The sequence below is a fragment of the Pomacea canaliculata genome, linkage group LG3 (assembly GCF_003073045.1).
Source record: "Pomacea canaliculata isolate SZHN2017 linkage group LG3, ASM307304v1, whole genome shotgun sequence".
Taxonomy (NCBI): domain Eukaryota; kingdom Metazoa; phylum Mollusca; class Gastropoda; order Architaenioglossa; family Ampullariidae; genus Pomacea; species Pomacea canaliculata.
In genome coordinates, this window is record NC_037592.1 from 32,072,089 (window position 1) to 32,094,850 (window position 22,762).

The 22,762-nt window shown below is 35.9% G+C and overlaps 4 protein-coding genes across 9 annotated transcripts; 2 read left to right on the plus strand and 2 right to left on the minus strand.

Moving 5' to 3' along the window:
• Positions 1–3: 3 nt before the first annotated feature.
• On the minus strand, positions 4–4,364 carry LOC112559308 (inhibitor of growth protein 1-like). 2 transcript variants are annotated; one of them, XM_025230436.1, is made up of 4 exons: positions 4,088–4,364; positions 2,466–2,678; positions 1,717–1,865; positions 4–1,402 (listed from the first exon to the last, which is right to left on the minus strand). In XM_025230436.1, the coding sequence occupies exons 1-4, from the start codon at positions 4,236–4,238 to the stop codon at positions 1,118–1,120; spliced, it is 798 nt and encodes a 265-aa protein (XP_025086221.1). In that variant the 5' UTR covers positions 4,239–4,364; the 3' UTR covers positions 4–1,117. The 2 variants fall into 2 exon arrangements, with proteins under 2 accessions (XP_025086221.1, XP_025086219.1); XM_025230434.1 differs by having other exon boundaries at positions 4–1,405.
• A 78-nt stretch (positions 4,365–4,442) lies between these two features.
• Positions 4,443–13,513, plus strand: LOC112559302 (probable cysteine--tRNA ligase, mitochondrial). Of its 4 annotated transcripts, XM_025230422.1 has the most exons (13): positions 4,443–4,931; positions 6,296–6,464; positions 6,901–7,078; positions 8,198–8,275; positions 8,654–8,783; positions 9,250–9,383; positions 9,874–10,008; positions 10,239–10,377; positions 10,840–10,963; positions 11,181–11,342; positions 11,620–11,737; positions 12,277–12,398; positions 12,591–13,513. In XM_025230422.1, exons 1-13 carry the CDS (start codon positions 4,480–4,482, stop codon positions 12,660–12,662), a joined length of 2,013 nt encoding a protein of 670 aa, XP_025086207.1. In that variant the 5' UTR covers positions 4,443–4,479; the 3' UTR covers positions 12,663–13,513. The 4 variants fall into 4 exon arrangements, 3 of the variants coding, with proteins under 3 accessions (XP_025086207.1, XP_025086208.1, XP_025086209.1); XR_003098313.1 differs by lacking the exon at positions 11,620–11,737; XM_025230423.1 differs by lacking the exon at positions 4,443–4,931 and having other exon boundaries at positions 6,322–6,558.
• Positions 13,514–13,764: 251 nt separating this feature from the next.
• On the minus strand, positions 13,765–18,180 carry LOC112559307 (cilia- and flagella-associated protein 97-like). The gene is made up of 2 exons (XM_025230433.1): positions 16,662–18,180; positions 13,765–15,178 (listed from the first exon to the last, which is right to left on the minus strand). Exons 1-2 carry the CDS (start codon positions 17,175–17,177, stop codon positions 14,852–14,854), a joined length of 843 nt encoding a protein of 280 aa, XP_025086218.1. The 5' UTR covers positions 17,178–18,180; the 3' UTR covers positions 13,765–14,851.
• On the plus strand, positions 18,160–22,664 carry LOC112559310. 2 transcript variants are annotated; one of them, XR_003098315.1, is made up of 4 exons: positions 18,160–18,282; positions 19,478–21,646; positions 22,141–22,229; positions 22,446–22,664. XR_003098315.1 is itself a non-coding variant. In XM_025230438.1 (3 exons), the coding sequence occupies exons 1-3, from the start codon at positions 21,506–21,508 to the stop codon at positions 22,504–22,506; spliced, it is 342 nt and encodes a 113-aa protein (XP_025086223.1). In that variant the 5' UTR covers positions 21,192–21,505; the 3' UTR covers positions 22,507–22,664. The 2 variants fall into 2 exon arrangements, 1 of the variants encoding a protein (XP_025086223.1); XM_025230438.1 differs by lacking the exon at positions 18,160–18,282 and having other exon boundaries at positions 21,192–21,646; positions 22,090–22,229.
• Positions 22,665–22,762: the final 98 nt, after the last annotated feature.

Sequence of the window (22,762 nt, forward strand, 5' to 3'; positions counted from 1 at the left end):
TTATTTAAAGATAAAGAGTAAAACATCTTTACTCTCCACATTTACAATTGTAAAATCGGTATTGTCACAATAAATGGTAACAGAATAAGCAGTAAAGAATGATGATAACGGAGCAAAAAGTGAACATGTCAGTATATATTTTATTATGAATACCAGCATTACATCTCATTCTCTGACATTCTAACAAGTCCAACAATGTCACAGACACAACCACTCAATACTATAATGTGAACAAATATGTCTGGTGGTATGTAATCTACTGATGTGGTATAGATTAATGACTGTGTGAAGCACTCAATAACTTCTAGGAAGCATACACTCATTACATTCATCATCTGTCGATGAAAAGTTTCATATAAATCATAATAAATTGGTGTCAGCAGGAGGCTTCAATTTTAATTTGCTTGGCAAAGTTTAAGTATTTCATTTTTTCATTTTTTACTTTATGTATGAATACATATTAAACTGAAATGTTCACCCCTCCCTGGCATGATGTATATGAACACTTTTCAAAGACTTTTTTTAAAAGTAGCTTGGTTCTCTTAAATCTTGAAATTCCTTGTTTTAAACACACAGGACATCCACAAAAGAAACAATGCTACCCCATCTTGAAATTTAGAAAAAGAGGAAGGACTTTTACAAACATTTTACAGCTTGTAGCCTAAAGTACTTCAGTAATAAAATAATCTGAACATTTTTAGCACCTTCGAGTGATCTAACAAATTTTGCAGATGTAGAAAACTAATTTTACTGTCCTCTTAATGTAAAAGTAATTAGGTAATGGTTATTTAATGATTAAGCATTAACATTTTTGAAGTGGCTGGACTATAAGACATATCCAATAAAATCTTAATTGTATTTAATGTTAATAAAGCCTTCCATGAGTTTTAAAAAAATTGAACACAGGTACACATTAATCTTGCTCATTCTCACTCCATCATATTCACACAAAACTCTGTCTCTAACAAATGCACATGCATGCAAGTGCGCACACACACAAACACCCCCCACACACACACACAGATTGTCTGACTGATGGAAGACAGACAGAGAAGGAAAGCATAGACTACACACACTCTCTCACCTATCTACAAACATATGTATATTTGTGGACTGATCATTTATCAGTCTTTTTCACAGTAGGCTTGTCTCCTCTACAATCTGGACAATACCATTTTCCTTTGGGTTTTGTTGTAAGTCCAACACAGTTAAAATGGAACCACTCCAGTTTACAGTCATTATTGTCACAACCAATCATCTCTCCATAGGAAACCTGATTACACACACAGTAAGTAGGTTCATTAGGGTCGATAACAAATTCAAGCGCTGAATCATCTCGCTCTTTCTTCACAGTCTTGCGCTTTTTCTTTTTCTTGGAACTTGTTCCTTTGTCTTTCTCTTCCTGCTGGAAAAGAAATCACATGGCACAACTGAATGATAAAAGTACACTTTAAAAATAAAAATTGCAATAAAATGCATAGATAAATTGTCAGATCATCAGTTTACACAAAGTTATATCGGTTAATCTGTGGCTATAATTTTCTCTGCAGTGGACCAAATCACATTTACTCAACTACTGCATGTTCTCAAAAATGTGGTGTGTTTGTCACATAAAACCTTTAATTGTTAGGAGTTGGAGCAGAATGAGGACTGGGTTCAAAAGGTATGTGTGCACACAAGGAGATAGTTTGACAGGTGCAAGTATGTTGTGCTGACCTTTGTATCCTCTTGTGGAGGTTCCCCTGCTTTCTGCCGACGCTGGCGTTTGGCACCTGGCTTCTCTATTCTTTCTGGCTCAGGCTGCTTAACTTCTTTACGCACAACAACTACTTCTTCCTTCTCCTGCTCTCGTGTGGAGCCTGGCTCTGTGCATGATAAAAAAAAAAAATCACACATGTATGGCAAAACACCAAATATAACTACTTTCTTTCTTACAGGACTTAAAGAAAGTTGTTACCTTTGCTATGTCATTTACTTTATTATTTATATTTACTCCTTACTCCTGTGATGTCTATAAAGAATATTTAAATTATCTGGAATTGAGTGTACATCTTCAGCCACAACACAGGTTGACAATGATTTGAAGTATATAATATTGTATTTAAAAAAATATAAAACATTTGAAACATTCAGTCATCTACCACAGTTCTTTTTTTTTTCATTTCAAGTAGACTAGCTTGAACGATTTCTGCAAGGAAAAATAAAGTACCCTCCCTGGCTGAACTCCTTACATAATACTACAACAGTCTTTTTATCTCTCCACCATTAACCGAAAACAACCAATCTCTTGTTTGGGGGGAGGTAAGAGTGGTGACACAAGTAGGATACATGATCTATAGTTAAGGATAACTCTTGTGGGAAATCTGTTCAGCTACAAGAGGGTGGTGAAAAACTGTTGACAAGATAATGAGCTGATGCCGTATTTCCTAACATCTCAGCATCAAACTAAAGTAGTGACTACTTACCAAGGTTTTCCCTAGTCTGCTCCAACAAACGTGTGCGATTTTCAATATGTTCTGTTATGACTGAAAGGAGAGCCAACTTTTCATCACCAATCTCTTGACATTTGACAAGAGCTCTGTGTGTACTGATAAAGCTTTTTTTTCTGGGTGCTCCTCCATCTGTACCCGTTCCTTGCAAGAACAGTGTGCAATGTTGCTCAAGATCTTGCAAGTATTCTGCCAATTGATGAAAAACAAATCAATAAGTTGCTAGGTCAATGCGTTCATTGTTACTATAAACTGTCAGCAACTGCCAACTGTGCCCCCACTGCTTTATATATATATAGTAAGCATATAAAATTGTATTTTTTTAATCACCGGGGTATTAGAGAACCCAAATGACTGATACTTGATTTACTGATATTATAAACACTGTACAACACAGTAAATGAAATTTCAAGAAATATTTTCAATAAAATTATTGTACATCATCTTTAACATGTGACACACATATGTGTATTCCTGCACATGACAGATGCAACATCCAGAATTTTTTACACCAATTTCTTTGTTCACTGTTCTCTGCTTTGTTATTATATGAAAAAGAATAATGGCGTAAGAACCTGGCTGAATTATTTTCCAAAGAAGATTTAAAAAATTAATTCTCTGAGTATCTGTATATTAAATGGTGCTAATACCAGAGAGGCAAGGTCTAGACAGCTAATAAAATACACTATCTGCTAGACTGCTTATACAGGCTAGTGTACTTGCATGAACTTTTCATCACTATCAATGCTATTCTAACCTGGCATGGAACAACGCTGTCAAAAGAACATGTTCGTAAAGCTGAACACATTTTCTGCCATTTTTGTAAGCCTCTTCTGTTATAACTCCATAACACATTTATTTTATTCTGTGCAACCATTCTGAAACTAGGTGTCTACAATTCTGCCTGCATTCTTTACTTATTTTATATACTTTCTTCAAGTTTACTTTAACACAAATTTTCTTTTCACCCTTCTTGTTAATATAATGGCTTTACTTTGAACACTTTTTTGCATGAAATAAAGGAAGTGACCTAATGAAATTAAGGTAATTTGTTTATGATAAAGTTGATCTCCGATTAACACATCTTACAACATTACTATTAAGATAATAAACTGAAATAAAAATAATCACTTAATCTGAGAAATATGAGCAATTTCAGGCATTGCATGTGCCCTTGCTGCTTTCACTAAAAAAATATATTAAAAAAAAAAACAAAACTGGTACTTGGTACTAGTTCATGTCATTTCAGTGTTTGTGGGCAACATAGATTCTGCATCTGCAATAACAACAGCAAATGCGGGCGTTTTGTTTCATTCCCTCGGTGTCCCTAAAATGACTGAAAGTATTTGTTGTAGTTGCTCATTTACATGGATTGAGTCAATGATGAGGTACACCATGCGACCACTTCAAACTGAAAATAACACCCGAGTTTAGGAAATCAAGTAATGATTCGAAATCAGGTAAAAACAAAACGTATGAGGTTAACTTTCAGAGCACTCTTCCTTTTTTTCTGTCCAATCCACCTTCTCATTCTCAGTAATCCTTTCAATCTTATTGAAACAGCTGACAAACTTCATCGACAAAGCCTCGGCACTTACCTTTAGCTTGAATGTCCAGCTCGCGCAACATCGTGACATTGCGCTGCAGATCATCTGGGAGAGATTCCATAGTATCTAAGTAACTCTCTAAATAGGTACCAGCACATAGTGCCTCGACGGCCGCGTGATTCGTATGATTCAACACACTCATCTTGCTCTGCTGCGAAACAACAACATACAACTTCTCTACGTTCAAACAAGTCTGCTTCCGGTAAGGGACATCAATCAAGATACCCGAAAGGAAAAAAAATTCCTTCGCTTCCGGTGAAATTCGTATTGTGCATGAAACTAATGCACGGAGCTACAGTTGTCGCAAACAAACCTCTCATAGCTACCTTTTTCTTCATTTGCTGTCCACGTTTTGATCCAAACTGATAAAGTGATATACAAAAATGAAATCTGTATTACGAAATAACCAGTTCATGTTGAGACCGTCATTGATTTACCAAAACTCTCTACGCGATAGTCACAGAGTGACAGTTTCGGGCAGAACTTTGCTTCAATTTCTATTCAGAACCCACTATAAATGCTGCACCCTTGGGAACGCAGCGCATTTGAGAAACTGTCACTCACGACTTTACATTGGTTCTAGTGTTATACGGTGCTCAGGAAGCATAAACGAAACTCGATGTCAAACAAGGGGACATTTGAAGGTACCTGCGTCACCAGCATTCTCACACAGAATACTAATCTCATCATTTTCAACGCACGCTACTACCAACATATCTGGTACCAAAAGCGATTGGGATCAGCCACCTGGTTTTGATACAGGCATCGTCATTTGGCACCCAATTGTGAAAATGAAAGTGCCATTCATTTTGACTGAAAATAGACTTGCTAGATGGTATGTAAAAGCAATGTTAGTGAAGATAAAATGTATAGATTAAATAAAAACTGTATTAGGTGAGACTCTTCAAGATTTGTCCTCCAGCTATAGTGAGGATAGCATCAAAGCAAAAGTAGACAGATTTCATAGAAGCATATATTGATGCTGTTTATAATGAATTAAAAAGGACTCAAATGATCAAGTTGCATGACTAAACAGCGGTTTGCAACATGCTATTGAAATTTTCATTAATGGCACATGATTTTGAAACATATTTGAAAATATTTAAATTCAGATTAACAGCAATCTCATTTGCCATGTATAGTTTTATCATTTTGCGTCCTTATTTTGCATATGAGAAGCAGAACCTTAATGACTAATGGGATCCAAACTTCTTTCTTTTAATGACTTTGTAAAACTTGGAACAAGATACTATTTCCCTAAATCTGGATGAATACTCATATTTCACTTTTTGAGGTTCATGCCTACTAAGATCATCATGCATAAAAAGAAATGTCAACGCAGATTTTAAGATAGTGCATGGAAACACTTGTATGTTATAAAGGCCTCAGCCACTGAGAGAGAGAGCTGGGAGTTTATTATACATATTGTGATATCCCAATTTTTACCTCCTTCTGTGCATGGTGATGTTTGTAGGCATATATCACAAGAATGAAAGAGTATTAATCGCTCAGATTTTGGGAACTAGTATCTTGCAAAGAGCTCCATTACCCAATTATCAGAAGAAAAAAGCATTACATCTTATAATAGGGAAAGGAATACAGAATATAATACAGATTGAAAATAAAATTTTGACGAAGATGTAGTAATCATTTATTGGAGCAGGAAGTATTAACAAAGCTACTAATAAGTTGAGGAAAAAACCAATTAAAAGAATAATTTTCTTTCTTTACCAATGATTTCAAATGCTCAGAGAACTTCTATTGCCTGATGATTAATGCCCTTGACTTTCAGTTCCAAACTTCTTTAGATCTTTATCTAGAAAGTCTCATCTGTGGAAAGTTATAGATGACAGAAGATAATGGGCTGTGCCTTCCACATGATGCTATAGGTATAGTCAACCACTTCTAGTCATCTGCCCTAGCCTTAATTGCTGACTTGGCATAAAACATCAATTTCATCCCCCCTCCCCCTTTGTCATCTGCCCCTGCAGCCAGTAGGCTTAGACCTTCAGTGTTTCATTTTGTTTTTTTTAAACATTACATTGAGAACAGACTGGTTATTTAAGAAGATACACATGTTACTTGGTAAACAACTTTGATGTAAAATGCTTTTTGCAGCCACCTCCGAATGTAGTCCTTACAAAGGACATAAATCACATATTTGCTTACATGTTTTAAACATGTTCTGATTCTTTTTAGGTATATGTGTGGCCCAACAGTTTATGATAGTGCACATATTGGCCATGCAAGCTCTTACACAAGATTCGATATCATTCGACGTATCATGGAAAATGTGTTTGGCATTGATACCATGTTGGTCATGGGAATCACTGATGTTGATGACAAGATCATAAAGCGTGCAAAAGAAGTGAGCATTGGCAAGTTATATCAACTGTGTTTAAAGTGAAGACAGTAACAACACAAGCTGATTGGTGTTCGTGTGATGAGTATATTCATTTCCTGTATGTATAATAAAATACTGATATATTAAATATATTTGCTTTTTTTATCCATATTTTTTCCTAGAATTATCCAACTTGTGATGTAAGAGTTAACCCAGTGATTTTTTTAAAACTAATACAATACCATAGGAATAAAATAGTAATGACTGTAATGGAGAGTATGTGGTACTGTTGAATAAAAGGCTTGTAAAAGTTTGTGACCTGTCAAGAAAAAAAAAGCCTTTAAAAATATTGTATTGAATGTTTTCATACATATTGTGCTACAATACTGGTTTCAACTTGTCTTGCTCTCAGGAGATTTTAATGTGTTTTACTCAAATGGGATAAATATATGTTCCATAGGATGGAATTACCATCACAGAGCTGACAAGAGCATATGAGATGGAGTTCTTCCAGGATATGATGGCCTTAAATGTGTCACTACCAACCACATTCACTCGAGTAACAGATCATATGGAGCACATTATATTGTTCATCCAAGGCATCATCAATAATGGTCTTGCATATGTTACAGAAGATGGTAAGAATGTACTACAAGTATGTTTCACCCTGTTAAGAAGGGAAGATGAAATGACAAATGTACTATTTCTTGTGCTGCTGTTTTGTTCAAATGCAGTGGGCTTACATGTACCATATAAGTAATTTATTGTCATCATCATCATCATCATCATCATCAATCATCATCACTAAAGAGCCATATTAGATGATGACTTTCTTTCTTAGTCTTTCACTGCCATATCTGTCACATTTCTTTCTTATTATTCCTTTTCGTCCCTAGTGGAGCATAGGACCGCAACTACACCATGCCATTGGATCCGATTCTGGACATCCCTTCCCAGCTGGGTTCATGTCATGCCATCTGCCTCCGCCTTCCTGTGGACCAATCTCCTACATGTCTTTCTGGGTCTCCCAACCCTGCACCACCCATGGGCTTCAGCCCAGAGCTTGTCTTGTTAAATTGTCGGCCAGCTTTCACAGGGTGTGACCGATCTAGCCCTACTTCCGCTCCTTGATGTCTTGGCTGGCAGGTTTTTGGTTGGTTCTTTCCCACAGGTCTGTAGTGGAGATCTTCTCGGGCCATCTGATGTTGAAGATGTGGCACAGACATCTGTTGACGAATGTCTGAATCTTGTTGGTGATGGTGTTTGTCACACGCCATGTCTCAGATACTGTACATTTAGAAGGACTGACTTTACGTTTGCGTTAAAGATGTGGATTTTGGTGTGTAGAGATAGTGCCTTGGAGTTCCAGATAGGTAGCAGGATGTGGAATGCAAGCCTGGCTTTATTTATTCAACTTCTTACATCTTCATCTGCACCTCCATCTTTGCTGCAGGGGTTGATTTACAGGGTGGGGTTGATAGTCTCACTCCCATCCTTCCTCCTTCCTTCTTCCTCCGGGCTTGTGAGCGGCAGGGGTTCCAGGCAGAGTTGTCGCAATTCTTTAGACATGCTTTATGTAACACAGGATAGTATAGTTCTTTACCCTAGCTACCAGTTTTAGTAGGAAGCATATTCAGACACCTTAGTTATGCCCCTTTCAGGGCCTGTTGAAGACCAGTAACATAGAGGATGTGATTAAAGGAGGTGTTACTATCAAGAATTTTTAACCCTTTTTTTTTTTTTTTGTTTGCTAACAGGAAGTGTTTATTTTGATGTGCTGAAGTATGGACATAAAGGTCAGATGAGACAGGTTGTCTGTGATTCTACTGAGGCAAGTAAGTACTTATCACTCTAATCTTACTGTTCAGTAGGAGATGGTGGCATCTGGTAGCACAACCATAGCACCATATGTTGATATCAAAATAGAAAGTTTGGGATTCACCTCATTATTTTTCTCTGGATAGGGCACCTACTTGCAAGATTGGTTCTTAAGGGTTTTCTTAGGTACTCTAGTTTTCTTTTGCTTTTAGTTTTCTTTTACTTTTAAAAAAAAACTTTCAAAAGCTCTTCTCCTTCATAGGTTTTAAAGCACCTTGCCATCCAAACTAAGTAACAGCCTTCCATTGTTCTGAAGAATACAGTTGCATTTATCATTGAATAGCAGATTTTTTTTATTATGACTTGATAAGATTATGACTTTTTTCTTTACTTAGGTGACCAATATAAAAGAAACCCCCCAGACTTTGCTTTGTGGAAAGGTGCTAAAGAAGGGGAAATATTTTGGCCGTCACCGTGGGGTAATGGCCGCCCAGGCTGGCACATTGAGTGCTCAGCTATGGCAAGGTTAGCTCTTCATGTGTGTGCATGAGTGTGAGCATGCATATGTACATAAATCTAAATGTTACTGTTTAGTAGAGGATGGTGACATGACCATAGCACTATAAGTTTGTATCAAAAGAGAGAGAGAGAGTTTTGGATTCATCTCATTATTTTTCTCTTGATAAAGCATCTACTTGCAGGATTGGTTCTTGAGGGTTTCCATAGTTACTCTGGCTTTCTTTCACTTAAAATCTTTCAAAAGCTCTTCTCCCTAAAGTGTGAACTCTGCCTAGGTTTTGAAGCCCTTTTCCATCCAGCTCTTTGTGTATGTGAGTGTGAGCATTCATATGTACATGAATACTTGCTTGTATGCACACAAGAAAGAAAGAGCATTTTTGAAAAAATTTTATGGTTATTTCTGTGAAAATGTTCAAGCATGCAAAATTTAAGTGATGTGATATTTTCTTAGTTTTTTTCATTATGTTTAAAGTTCTATCTTTGGAGCAAACTTTGACCTTCATACTGGTGGTGTGGATTTGATGTTTCCTCACCATGAAAATGAAATAGCCCAGTCTAGGGCGTACTTTGGCTGTCAGCAATGGGCAAATTACTGGATGCATACAGGTATTGTATTTAAATATTGTTTTGAGACAACAGTAGTACCTCATCATATCTTAAGTCTTGGACAAGAATTGATTAAAAGTTTGCTTAAAATTTGTTGTCATATTTTTGTTATAAAACATGAAGCTTAAACCTCATTGTTCTTGCTTTGATCCTGAAGTTTTCATATATATGTCTTGACCCGGGTTGGTTGTTTCTCAAGCTTCAAAATTCTTTGCATTATCAGTGACATGACTCAAGAGTCTTGGTTTATAAAGAACATATGATGAGTACAAACTAGAAAGAATATGTTTAGAGAGTGAGAACATCTTTGCGTGAACGTGTGCATTTGTGTTTGTGCAGGTGACCTATACATTAACTTAACCAAAATGTTTAGTTTTTGCCCTAAATTTGTAATTTGAGTATCAAAACTTAATATTTTAATTATGGTGTTAATATTAATTTTAATTTGTATAATTGTATTAATTTTTTTCCATTTACTTTCATAATCCAGGACATCTGCATCTGAAAAAAGATACACAAAAGATGTCTAAGTCGCTCAAAAACACTATCAGCGTCTCTCAGCTTCTAGAGGACTACACACCTAATCAATTCCGCATGCTTTGTCTTCTAACTCACTACAGAAACTGTGAGTGCAAACTGAGATTTACATATTTATTTGCAAGGTAATAATAGCAAATTTTCAAACTTTTGCTTTGAGGATTTAGTTTTATTTGTTTTTGTTGTTAAACTCAACTTCATGGTTTGACATAAGTTGCAGAATCTTGTATTAAATGTTGTAAACATTTTTATGCCTGGCAGGGGCATGGTAAAACATGAGAGATGGTGTCATGATTTTTGTCTTTTTCCATTTATCAGCCATTGCATTCAGCAGCGAATCAATGGAAAAGGCTGTTGTCATTATGAATCAGCTGAACAGCTTAGTGGGTCAGTGTGAAGCTTACATGCAGGGATGCTTTGACTGTCCAAACATTTCACAGCCAGAACTCTATCAAAGGTAACAAGCATTATCAGCTTTAATCACTTATCTATTGTTTATATCAATGGCAAAGGATTGTAACAGTTATTTTGACCAAATTATTATTTAGTTTTAAAGTTCAATTACTGTTGTGTAGAAATTCATGTTTCTCCGATTTGCGTGAAAGACTGTATTCTGCATTAAACACTGGGGACCGGATGCTTTATTCTGAATTGGGGGTCTTTGCATCAGAAGAACAAAGCCAAAATGTACACCTCATATTTATAAAGTGAGAAGAAATTGAGGAAAAGCGTCCCCCTAAAAAAAAAAAAAGACTAATTTGAAATTCTATTTGTGGGGCAAAGGTCATTGCTGTGGATGCCTGTATGTCTGTATGTGAGTGAACGCCCATGTTGATGTTGGTAGATTTTTTATGTGTGCGTGTGTGCATATGACCCCTTGCATGCTCATCTCACTACATGTGAATGATGATGTTGGTAGAATTCATGTAACCAGAGAAGCAGTGGAGAAGGCACTTGCAGATGACTTTGACACCCCCTGTGCTTTGGATGCTGTCCTCAGTTTGATGGGATACTTGAACCAGGTCATGCAATACAAAACTGAGGTGATCGCTTACTTTGTGAACTCCTAAATTTGTAGTCTGTAATCGCAGGCTTACTCTATGTATAACCTTAAATAGATGCAATCGTTAAGCACATATGATGGGTTTAATCAGCTTTTACCCACAGCAATATAATACTATTTACATTAGAATTGCAGATGAAAAGCATAATGTTGTGTTAGACTTTTCATATTTATTTTCATAGTTCTTTTTGCTGCAGCCGAGAATCCTGAGAGTAGGCAAGCAAACAGAACGTGGTGCATGTTGGCAGCCAGTTGGTGGACAAAGCCTTGTCCTTGGCAGCTCTGCTGCTGTTGCTTCTGCCAGTATTTACATCCAACGCATCCTCACACAGCTTGGACTAGACATGGGGTGCAACAAGGTTTGGATATGTACAATGACTGGCACAATGATTGTGATATAAAATACCGAACTGTAACTGTGTGTGGGCAAATTTTCAAACACATTTACATGTGCATACAAAATTATATCTATGAAAAAGGAGGTGGGGTGAGTGATGGTGTAAATCATGCATGCAAGCAGCGAAACAAATGTTTGATGCATGGTTTTACTTGTGTTTAAGGCTTGAGTTAATGGAGTTTCAGATGTGGAAAGCTGTGGATGGGCATCTAATTTGATGTAGGCTTGTATCTGTGCAGACAAGGGAGGATAGAAAAGCTCAGCAGCAATTCCAGTTAGCCATGGACACGCTTACAGAGTTTCGAGGTCATGTACGAAATTGTGCTCTTGATTCGAAGCACGTAGTGGAGTTTTTAGGTGCGACAACAATAGTCATTTACACTAGTACTATGCTGATTTGAAATGTTTGATGTTTTATGTTTAATTTTTTTCTTTCAAATCAACTGACTCTTGTCTACCCACAAGCTAAATGTTATGGCAGGAAGTTGGTAAAACATTAGCACTTGCTAACACAAGGGGTGGGTGGAACATAATGGAGATGTCATTAGGTGGGGTCTGTAAATGTAAATGCTTCAGTATATTGCTACCAACTGAGCATGGACACCCCTCTCTACTGACAGGCTAAGACAGAAGAATGGAGTGAGCCTGAACCAAAAAATTCATAGGCTGACAAATTTACTCTTGGATATCCAGTTAAAACTTCTAGCGAAAATTTGTAGTAATGAAAATGTCAGTTAAGAAGGATATATATCTGTGTATATACAAAGGAATCTTGTTATAAGCCCATTTTTATTTTAAGTCTACACAAATAGACTTTAACTAGAAATTACCTACATCATAGTTATTAAAATTTATCGTGTTTTGCTTTTAGTATATGCTGGTTTCTTATTTTTCAGAAAAACATGGTTATCAACCACAGGATAATTTGAAAAAAATTCATAGAGAGCTGTTTTCTCCCATACTGGATGCATGTGATAATGTCAGACAAAAACTGTGTTCTGCAAACATCCACATAAAAGTAAGATATCCTTCCTACTGATTTTTTAAAATAACAAATAAGTCTAAAATTTAGCGAAATACGTTTATACTAACATCAAAATATAAGCAAAACTCTTTCATGTCACTTTTTTCCTCCATACTCTGCCAATGTTTCATGATTACAAGACAGCTGTGTAGTAAGCCATATAACTTGATGATCAATTTCTTCCAGGATCTGAAGAAAGGGTCGATTTGGAATGTTGAGGATCACACAGTTAAAACAACTCAAAGATTTTCAGGTTAAGCATGGTTGTCTTCCAGTGCTTAATAATAATAATGGAAACTTATAATGCACAGCATCATGACCAAGATAGATCGCACCCTTAATCAAGTGTCATAATTTTGCATGGTTATAATTGTGTCAAACCTTAGTATGAAGGTCACAACATTTGTAGACAATGATCAAAACACAAGATGTATACTACTGTGGTAAGACTGCTAATGATCATATCTGTTGCATTCATTGTATCCTTTCCAACCCCAAAGAAAAGGAAACAGCATAGCATCTTAGATAAGGTACTATAAAACCTCTGCACTACGACCCAAAAATACAATTTTGTTAAATAAACATTTCTATTAGAGACCTCCCCAATACAACTTACAATTCCTGGCTATTGCCTTTTTTTAATAGCAGAAATCATGTGTTGAAAAAAATGTCTCCAGGCATGCATCACTTGATCATGCTTTTTGCAGAAATCACACACTTATAATAATAAGATTGTGGTGTACTGTTTGTGCTCTACGGCGATATTTTTACAGAACTCGTGTTTCAAAAATACATTTAGTGCACTTTTCAGCATAAATGAATATAAATTTATAGTATATGAAGTCATGGTTGTGGAATGAAAGCAGATTGATCAATTTCCCTATTAGGACCATTCTCTGTTATGACCTGATCTTTATGGATTGTAACTAGTCTTAATAGGGAGATTTTACTGGAAGTTGTATAAAATTGTGTGCAATGAATGCTTATTTTGTGCAGTGAATGCACTTATACATATATATTCATCTGTTATGAACAGTACTTGCCTGATGTATATGTACAGGGATTTGTGAAATCTTGTTTTAAAAATGCATTGCACCTATTTTCATGTTTCCACTGTGATATTTTTTGTTTTATTTATGACGTGTGTGTGTGTGTGCGCGCGCATGTGCTACTGAATGTACAGTAAGAACTGGAAGCTAGATTCCATGTTGCAGAATGTTACTGCACACCTTACACTAAATTCTCAAAGATACAAGAAGAGTTCTTTTTTAATAGAGGCGATGGGAGTGGAAGAAGAGGTGGGCCTGGGTAAAACTTCCATCAAATGCATTCTTATCCAAAGCAACACCAACACTGCAAGCAGTATATCAAAGAACATTTGCTTTTCTTAATAACAGTGCATTACAGAAATAAAACCTCATTCACATGAAAGTATGAAAGAGCAATAATGCAACTTTGAGACAGAATTACAGTATATAAAAATATCCTTTTGCATCAACAAAGTGAGATTTTCTTAATTCAAACAAGCGCAGACCTTATACATCAACAGATGCACAATTGTCTTTTTTTTTAAATACATCTATACCTCCTTTCTTTTTAAAAAAAAAAAAAAAAAAAAAAAAGGATTAAGGCACATGCCAGAATATTCTGAAAACTCCAAAGTATGAATGAAAACCTTCACATCACCGAAATTCTAGATACTAGCCTGTTTCATTCTGCTCTATTCTGACAAAGTCAGGAGATCCTTCAGTTAGTAAAAATAATAGCAAAGTACTAGATGACATGATGCAGATTCGTAATTCTAAGGGCTTAACAACCAGTTACAATAATTTATGCTGAAAACACTGAAATTGATTACAGAACAGCAAGAACGATCTGAAAGCCAGTAAAAGAACATGGGCATTAAAGTTAATAATCAAAAGAATTGTACAGCAATCAATTTTTTTTTTACCAAATACGATGTGCCATTAACAATCTCTAAAGCCAGAGTAAATGGAGAAGGAAATATGATTATATAACATTCACAATTTTGAGAAAATGAAAATGTGACAAAGAAAATAAAAACAGTTGCCCATGTTAAGCATATCTCCAAACTGGTAAGTTGGAAAAAAATGTGTAGCAAAGTAACAAATTTGTAAAGTTTGTCTTTCAACTCTTTTAGATAAAAATATGATAAGAGCCATGTTTATATGGGAGTTGCGATACACATAAATTGCAAGACAGTCAAAATCTGCCTCCTTTCTAGAGTTTATTTTCACAATCCATGTCATATAGTACTAAGTCTGCTTGAAATATAAGTAGACTGTCTAAAAGATTTATTTTTTAAAAAAAAGCAATACTGACACAACTCAAGACAGGGCTATTCACTGCTGCAAACCATAGCACACTAATATCCAGGAATTTCTTTTGTGTTTTGCTTTGTTTTATGTTGAGGCTTGAGTACCATATTACCATCTGTCATTCCAAGGAGGTCGTTCTGCCATCTTTGCACTAGTGGGTCGACTGCCAGCCCTGCTGCTCTGGTGTGATGAAGCTGAACTTACTGATAATGATGCAGTACTTCGCAGACTATTTTGACTGTAAGTACGATGATCCAGGCTGTCTGCCATGCTGAAGTTAGAAGAGCGATCACTGTGCAGAGTCCTGTAAGATGGTGCTGGATGCAGAGCAGATATGGGAACACCATGCAGAACTGTGCTGTTGTAAGCATGAAGCTGCTCTTGTCTAGATATGCCTTTGCTTGGTCTGACACTTTGGAGTCGCTTTAAAAAGGCCTGTTTGTAGAAAGAAGTCAAATTACAAAACAATACTTTTACTTTCGATCTGCAATGCTGTGGGTTTTTTTAAGTGCTAGAACTTTCTAAATGTATATACACACACAAACAGAATAATTTAAACAAAAAAATAAAATCTTTTTCTGCTTTTTCATGAAATACACTGGGAAGTGACTGCTTTGTCATCCAGCAAAACTGCTTTATAACATCAAAGGCTGAACTTTTACCCTACAGTTTGACCTTGGGAAAGGTGACTTTAGGGGATGATCCTTATTTTTTTTTTTTCAAAACCTAATCCCTCCTCTACAAAATTGTTTAGCAGCACCAGCACAACCATGTCCTTGTAAAGCTTAAAGGCCTGCTGCTAGGACTCCATGCAGAGAATAACTTGCCAAATCAGAAATGTTAAGTCTAGCACTTAACCAGTTTCTAGAGAGTAATCAGGGCTCAAGAAGCAACCAAACAGGATCATACAATAAATACTGATTCTATTAATTTTATACATCAAAGAGTAGGAAGTACATCTTTGAAATCACATTCTGCAATACCAGCGAGAAGACAGCCATAGCAACTTATCACCAAATTAGATGTCAGAATCAATCCTGCAACCTCCTTCAGGACATACTCAAAACAATGTTAACTCCTGGCAACGACCCACACCTACCACTTAAAGCAGCCATAGAAGTATGATAACAGGCCTTTCCAGTTCCAGCCTGCTATTTTTGCTCTCATTTACATATTGACCAACCTCAGTCATCAGGGCTAAGGTTTTGTAAACTCACTCTAACACAACAAGTAAACTATAGACCACAAAAATCTGTAGTTGAACACATGCAATATGTAAACAGAACACTTCTCACCTACACCAACATCTTTTACTGTCAACAGTTAAAGGTAATAATTGGCACCTCATTTAGACATACCAGATATATGTACAAAGAGCTAATAGTAATACTAATAGCACTGGAATTACTTTACGAACGTTATGAATAAGCAGCACTTTTAAAGGTAAAATATTTTTATCTGCCTTGAAAGTAGTCGTTAACATGAATTTTAGACACGTGTTTTTAAGAACACCCTCAAGAATAATATTGGGGTAGGCTATTTCTGCTAGACAATTAAGAACATTACAGCCATTACCAACATTTTGATATCTTTTTCCAGCCAGTGACATGGTGATTTCCTCCCCGCCTACAAGCATTTAAGGAATAATTGTCCAATTCAGGTTAATGTATACTCAAAGTTGTTAAAGCTCAAGAAAATCATAAATTTCCCCAACCTTGAATGTTTTATAGTGGATAGTGTGATCACTGATGAAAATTTACTAAGCTTTGTGATCTTTAATTGTGAATACAAATATCACAGTGGTGTCCACTTTGATATATTATTGTTCAGCATTTAAGCAAATTGAATGTTTTGTTGATGCTAATCTGAGTTACTACAAATGGTAGTAGTAGAACTAGTAAAATGAACAAATGCTTACCAAATTTTCATTTTCTATTCTCTTCTGGTCTCGCCGCCTGTTTATAGCTGATGCTGTCAGAGTTGACCGCTTGATTGAAGGGTCTGCCACTTTTTGTTGCCTTTTCTCTGAATTTGAATGCATGCATTTCAGGATCTCTTGCAAAAGCCTCTTATTTTCTTTCTCAATTCTGTCAGTGTCATCACAGCTGAATGTGTAGTTGGTTTTTCCACAGGATTTTGCTTGAACTGGTTCAAACATTACTCTACGTGTCTGAGCTTTTACGCGTTTCTCTTTCTCAATTTCTGATACAGCTTTCATAAGAATGTTCAAATCAATAGCGTTACCATTGTCTGCATAATCTCTGTGTGCTGTAGTTTCCTCATTCAAAGAAACAGGTTTGTATTTTTTAAAGTGAACTGATTTAGGTTCATGGCTTCTGCTGTGTGATGTATTTTCTCCATGTCCATTCAAAAAACCATCTCGAGGAGATGATATTGGTGATACATCAGTCATATCACTGTCCGAGTCACACATTCTTTTTGCGGTTTTAGGTCTTTCAATTGAATACCTGTGAGCACTGCTATCCCCACTATCCTTAACCCAAGCCTGCTGTTTCACTTCTGCCACTTTGTTTGTGATGAAACATTGTTCTCGATCTGAATTGTCTGAATCATCAGAACAGCTGCTGGATGTTACTGAACTAGAGCTCTCGCTTCGTTTCTTAGGCTTGTTCACATATTTACCAGCATGAGTGGAAGATGTAGGTTTTTCTAAACAGGATCTCTTATTTTCTCTGAGAGAATTTTTGCCAGATCGACTGTCTCTGGAACAAGTAGATGAAAGACTTTCCCTCCAATGTGAGTCCAAAGATCCGAGTTTCTCTTCTGCGTTGGATTTCGAATCGCGTCTTTCTATACGGACATTCTTACCGGATCGACTATCTCCAGATGATAAGTTTTCACCCCTAGAATTGGGGTATTCGAGTTTGTTTTTTTCTGCTTTTGATTTATTTGAATCTTTTCTTTCTCTGCGAGACCGTCGACCAGAAAGGCTGTCTCTCGGTGATGTGCTTCTACTGCTGGACGACGAACGTCTTTCTTTCTCGATTGATTTGACTCTCTTCTTTCACTGCGAAACCTTCTGGAAGATCGACTGCTTGTGCTTGTTGCCGATCCACCTTCGCTCCTCGATAAATCACTTTCATGAGGACTTCGGTTTCTCTTTTTCTTTGCGTTTTCTGTTAATGATTCGGAAGCACTCCCATCTGTTTCTGATGACACACTTTTCCTCTGATGCCGATCGTGCTTTGAGTAGGTAGCTGTGTGGATACCTGTCTGGCTATCATCCGAGAGTCCACCATCATGAATAGAACGACCAGGTGTATCGAAAAAGTCGTCAAAATCTTCAGCTTTGTTGAGTCCTTCCATTCTGCAATTCTAACATGCTGTATATCCGCTTGTTTTTGTGGGGTTTTTTTCCGCACAGCAACCACACGCCTACAGACAACAGCCTGCCATTAGCTGCCAATGTCTGCGATAGCAACTAATGGCGTCACCATTCTCGCTTTGCGCGAGATGGAACGAGTTTTTATCTGTCGTCTGCAACTCGCAGCTCTCGGAAAGCGCAGAACTCCGATAGGGTAATAATTAAATATTACGGAGAACCTATGCAACTTATTAACTGTGTGTAGTGTTCTTATCCTATTATATAAATTAAAAGTTTTTGATAATTTATAAATAATGAATGCTTTTATTGCTAATAAGTTGAAAAATACTCAAAAGAAAAACCCACAACAACTTTGGGTTGAGAATTTCAAATTTTGAAGAAAAAACTGTAAAAAACGAGCCCAGACATAAGTAACAACTAGAGGATACATGCAGTTGGTTGCACTCGATTAGATACTTTACTTTGTTCGCTCTAATAATATACGGTACAGTATAATGTATTGACGCAGGAAGATAATGCTAACTAAACTATCATTTGAAGGGAACAATTAGTTTTCTGGAAGCAGATGGACTGATGAATGATTTTTGCTGAAAATTAACAATTGTTATGTGGTGTCAAAGAAAACAATAATTTCGATATTTTCAAATACATAGAAACAAAAATAATTTTATTTCTAAACTCTAACAACTTTGGATTACACAAAAGTAACTTTAAGTAAAAAATAATTAGACAACAGAACTATAGTATCAGTCTTGGAAACTTTACTCATTTTCACCTCATACTCTGAAATAGCTACTTATATATGGTTTTGCAACATAGCTCAGGTTATTTCCATCAGTTGACTGAATGGCAATTTTATACTTGTAAAAACTTTATTTTAAATATTTAAATTATCTGTGCTTCAGTGCTGTTGACAAGGTAGAAAAAGAAATATTATTGTATATTTTGTCATTTTGCACACCTTTTAGAAGCACAGTGTAAGGTAACCTCCCAATCCCCTCCCCCACTATACCACAGCATAATGCATCTTAAAAATGAGAAACTGTGCCAGGGGCAGTAGTTATCAAGCAAGGTAAGTCATTTGACTGGGGCAACATGGGTAACTCAAGGACAAGCATCTTGGTTTCCAAAATTATAAAGCAGTCCAAACCCTACAGGTGTTGTTTTACCCCATGTAGTTATAGCTATAAAGTGGTGACAAAGGTGCCCTGTGGTAAAGAAACATTAAGTAGTGTCCAAGAGGTGGAAACAAGACAATTTTGTCCTGGGGAAAATGACTTATGTTCATAATTATGGATAGCTGAATACTCCTACTGGCCATGCACATTTTTGTATGCTATGCACAATGAACTGGCTTTACGTTGCACTTTTTTTTTTTTAAATTTCAGATAAATATGGCTATAACTAGAGTTGTTCCAGGATGGTATCAGAGAATCAATGCTATCAATGGAGAGATGACTGATACAATGACTTATAAAACTTTCTGTCTGGCTAATGAGCCACGCCTAAAAACTTTGTATCCATTTCTTCCTCAAAAACAAATCAAGGGAAAGCTCTTCAAACAATGGAAGAAGTCTCAGTTATCAGAGAAAAGTTTAAAAGCCAAGCCAAAGTCTGAACAAATAAAGTCAAGAAGGAAGCATTCTGTTATACTGTCTGCATCCATTACAAACCACTGCAAAAATCTACATGAGACACATAATCCAAATCTGGCACTGAATCCAAAAATTAAAGGTTCTTTAAATTTTCAAACTGATGAACAGCTGCAATCAATTCTGAAGACTCCAAGTCAAGAAAATAATAGTCATCCATTTTTATTGCACAAGTTCCGGATGTGGTAGTTCAGATGGAAAATCTAGAGAAAAGTATTGAAAAAGAAAGGTTGGTATTGTAACTTTCTGGTTGTATTAGGTATGAACTGAGAAATACATAACATTGTGATGCATTTCTATGTATATATGTGCAATGTGTCAACTCATTTATGTGTATACATGAATTTTCTTGCAGGTGTACATCACCATTATTTTATGAGCATGTTTTATATTTAATGTGCCAAGAAACAATTATTCTCTTGTTCTTGTGTAATTGTAATAAAATCAGTTCAAGCTGAATAAGGTTTAAGGGAACACCTATATGTGTAAATTATGTATTAAGCTGGTGATGAGAATGCATAAGTGTATCTATTCACACCATGTGTACTATTCTTTGAGATGATAGTCTTTGAACTAAAAATTTTCCATGTGTTTGTTTTAGCACTGCAGCATCAAACTACAGCTCCACAAGTCTGGCAAATAAGGTCAGTTTTTCGTTAACCAATAGTAACAGGAGCTCTAATCCAAATGATGAACATCTTATTTCTACAAAAAACACACAAGAACTGACCCCACAGGTGTCATATCTATTTCACATAAGCAAAAACCAAAACTGCAAACAAACATTAAGCAGAGAACTGAAAGACTGAAAGAAGAAGCTGCTTTTGACACTTTGCCACCTGAATTTCGCAGTGTACTTAGTGGCAAACTCAAGGACGGAGAAAAGAGGTTCTGTCTATTTGAAGATGAGTTTCCTCTAGAAGATCTTCCCCTAAGTAGGAAAAAATCTAAGAGAAAAACTGATACACAGGTGGTAATTTCATCCAAAAAATCATCAGGATCTGGTAGAAAATGTATCAGGCCTGTTAAACATTCAACAAAAAAGAAAATGCAAATCAGAGACAAAAACACAAATTCTGATCAGAAATCAAAATCTCAGCTTAATAAGACCTTCAGTATCATCTGTTCCTACCACCATATTAAAAAGGTCTTCAGAAATGCCAGCCAAAGACCTTGGCATATATGGATCATCAAATGGTCAAACTAAAACTTGTCTGAAAAGTTCTTACAAAAAATTATCAAAGTTTAGAAGTCAAGAGATGCCATACCTACAAACATCTATATCATCCCCACCTCTGTTCTCAATTTCTCTAGATCATTCAAAAGACAAGGGGATGACAAGCAAAAATGATGAACAAAGGGCAGAATATAAAATGTTTGTTGGCAGAAAAGAAGCCAAACTTGATGAAAATGATATGCCTCTAAACTGGTTAGACAGCAATAAAAAAAAACCCAAGGAAATCTGCAAATGTTACAAAGCTAAACTCTAAACAGTTAAGTTTCAGTAAGCAAACAATCACATGCTTTGATAACATTCTATCATCTGGCACTAGATCTATTGGTAAATCAAAGAAATCTCACGTGAGAAGAAATACTTCAAATAAAAATAGCATTACATCTGAAGAGAACAAAGACAGCAGAAATAAGGCACAAGACAAGATAAGATGTCAACTTCTGAGTGAGTTTACAGATGCCTACATCATCCCATCTGAAAAGAATGAAAACACCCAGTCAAGACCTTTTCCTTCTGAATTCCAAAAGAAGATGGAAGACTTGATAGGGCCTTCAGAACTGAACAACAAAGAACTAGAGACAGACAAGTCAAGTATCTTGCTCAAGATTATCAATCAGCTAAAACCTTGCAAGACATCCTGTCAATCACTGGTTCAGCCAGAACCATCTGAGGTGAGTACATCAGAACGTGAAGATCTATGCTTTAAAAATTTCAGCTTTTCTCTGCCAGAAATTTGTGAAAATATTTTGACAGGGTAATGCACGAAGTAAAAGAGTATATCTTCAGCTTTAAAATGATGAAAATCTATAGTGATCTTTTTTTTTCTCTGTTTCCAATCTTATAAGTAAAATTTACTTAATCAAATACTGTATAGACAAATACTGCAGCACCAGTAATGACCTACTTTAATATTTGAAAATTTTATCAAACCTATGGATACTCAAAAGTTTGTATATATACATATTGTTTTGCCAGTGCAGCGATCATTGTATGTGAAAGGTGGATTATAAACATCTCCCACCACCTTTTCCTAATAAATCATGTACTTATTTCTACTAGGTGGGCAATGAATTTTTCAGTTACAGGCTACAAATTTGCACATTTCTTTCTTCAGAAATATATATCTACACCACCTTATTCATTATCTAAAAATTCCCTTATTCAGGCCAAGACAGTTGAAAAAAGGCCATCTAAAAGGGACAACATACTCTGTAATATGTTTGAGGAACCAAAAACACTAATTAAATCAAGAAGGTAAGTATATATCTTCCATCTGCCTTAGAATATTCAGCTTTTGGGGTGAGTTTTACAACAATTCTCAGATTGGCCAACTTCTTGTGAATATTAACCCAGTTCAAATTTTTTTCTGTAAAGAATTTAAGTTCTTAGGTAAAATATTTAAATGTTACTCTTATTCAAAGCATCAGATTATTTCCAGTGGAGTTTATGAAGTGTTTCACTAATTTCCAGATATATTTCTAGTAAAGAGGATGCTCAGTTTCCTGTACTGGATGATGGAGACTTCATGTAAACAAGCATTTGCATTGTTAGTTTTTTGTCATTTCACATGTGTCTTTAACACTTGTTGTCTTCAATATTTATGGACTAGATGAAAGAAATTTCAATCAAAAACTGTCTCCTGTGATGTGTCTCCTATAATTTTTTCTAAAATTCCATGATACCTTGACTTATTACACAATTGTATTTACTTCAAGACAGCAGTACAAGGTTATCGTAAAGAGGAAATGTGAGGCAAAAGAGCCACAATCATCAGAAAGATTTAATTT

Coding starts and splice junctions, on each gene's coding strand:
- LOC112559308 (XM_025230434.1), bottom strand. CDS start 4,238: ATGAGTGTGTTGAATCATACGAATCACGCGGCCGTCGAGGCACTATGT. Junction 2,679..4,087: donor GCTGGACATTCAAGCTAAAG/GTAAGTGCCGAG, acceptor ATCAATTGGCAG/AATACTTGCAAGATCTTGAG. Junction 1,866..2,465: donor GCAGACTAGGGAAAACCTTG/GTAAGTAGTCAC, acceptor TATCATGCACAG/AGCCAGGCTCCACACGAGAG.
- LOC112559302 (XM_025230422.1), top strand. CDS start 4,480: ATGAAATCTGTATTACGAAATAACCAGTTCATGTTGAGACCGTCATTG. Junction 6,465..6,900: donor TCATAAAGCGTGCAAAAGAA/GTGAGCATTGGC, acceptor TATGTTCCATAG/GATGGAATTACCATCACAGA. Junction 9,384..9,873: donor AAATTACTGGATGCATACAG/GTATTGTATTTA, acceptor TTCATAATCCAG/GACATCTGCATCTGAAAAAA.
- LOC112559307 (XM_025230433.1), bottom strand. CDS start 17,177: ATGTGTGACTCGGACAGTGATATGACTGATGTATCACCAATATCATCT. Junction 15,179..16,661: donor GAATAGAAAATGAAAATTTG/GTAAGCATTTGT, acceptor TTCTACAAACAG/GCCTTTTTAAAGCGACTCCA.
- LOC112559310 (XM_025230438.1), top strand. CDS start 21,506: ATGGAAGACTTGATAGGGCCTTCAGAACTGAACAACAAAGAACTAGAG. Junction 21,647..22,089: donor TTCAGCCAGAACCATCTGAG/GTGAGTACATCA, acceptor TTCTTTCTTCAG/AAATATATATCTACACCACC. Junction 22,230..22,445: donor ACACTAATTAAATCAAGAAG/GTAAGTATATAT, acceptor ACTAATTTCCAG/ATATATTTCTAGTAAAGAGG.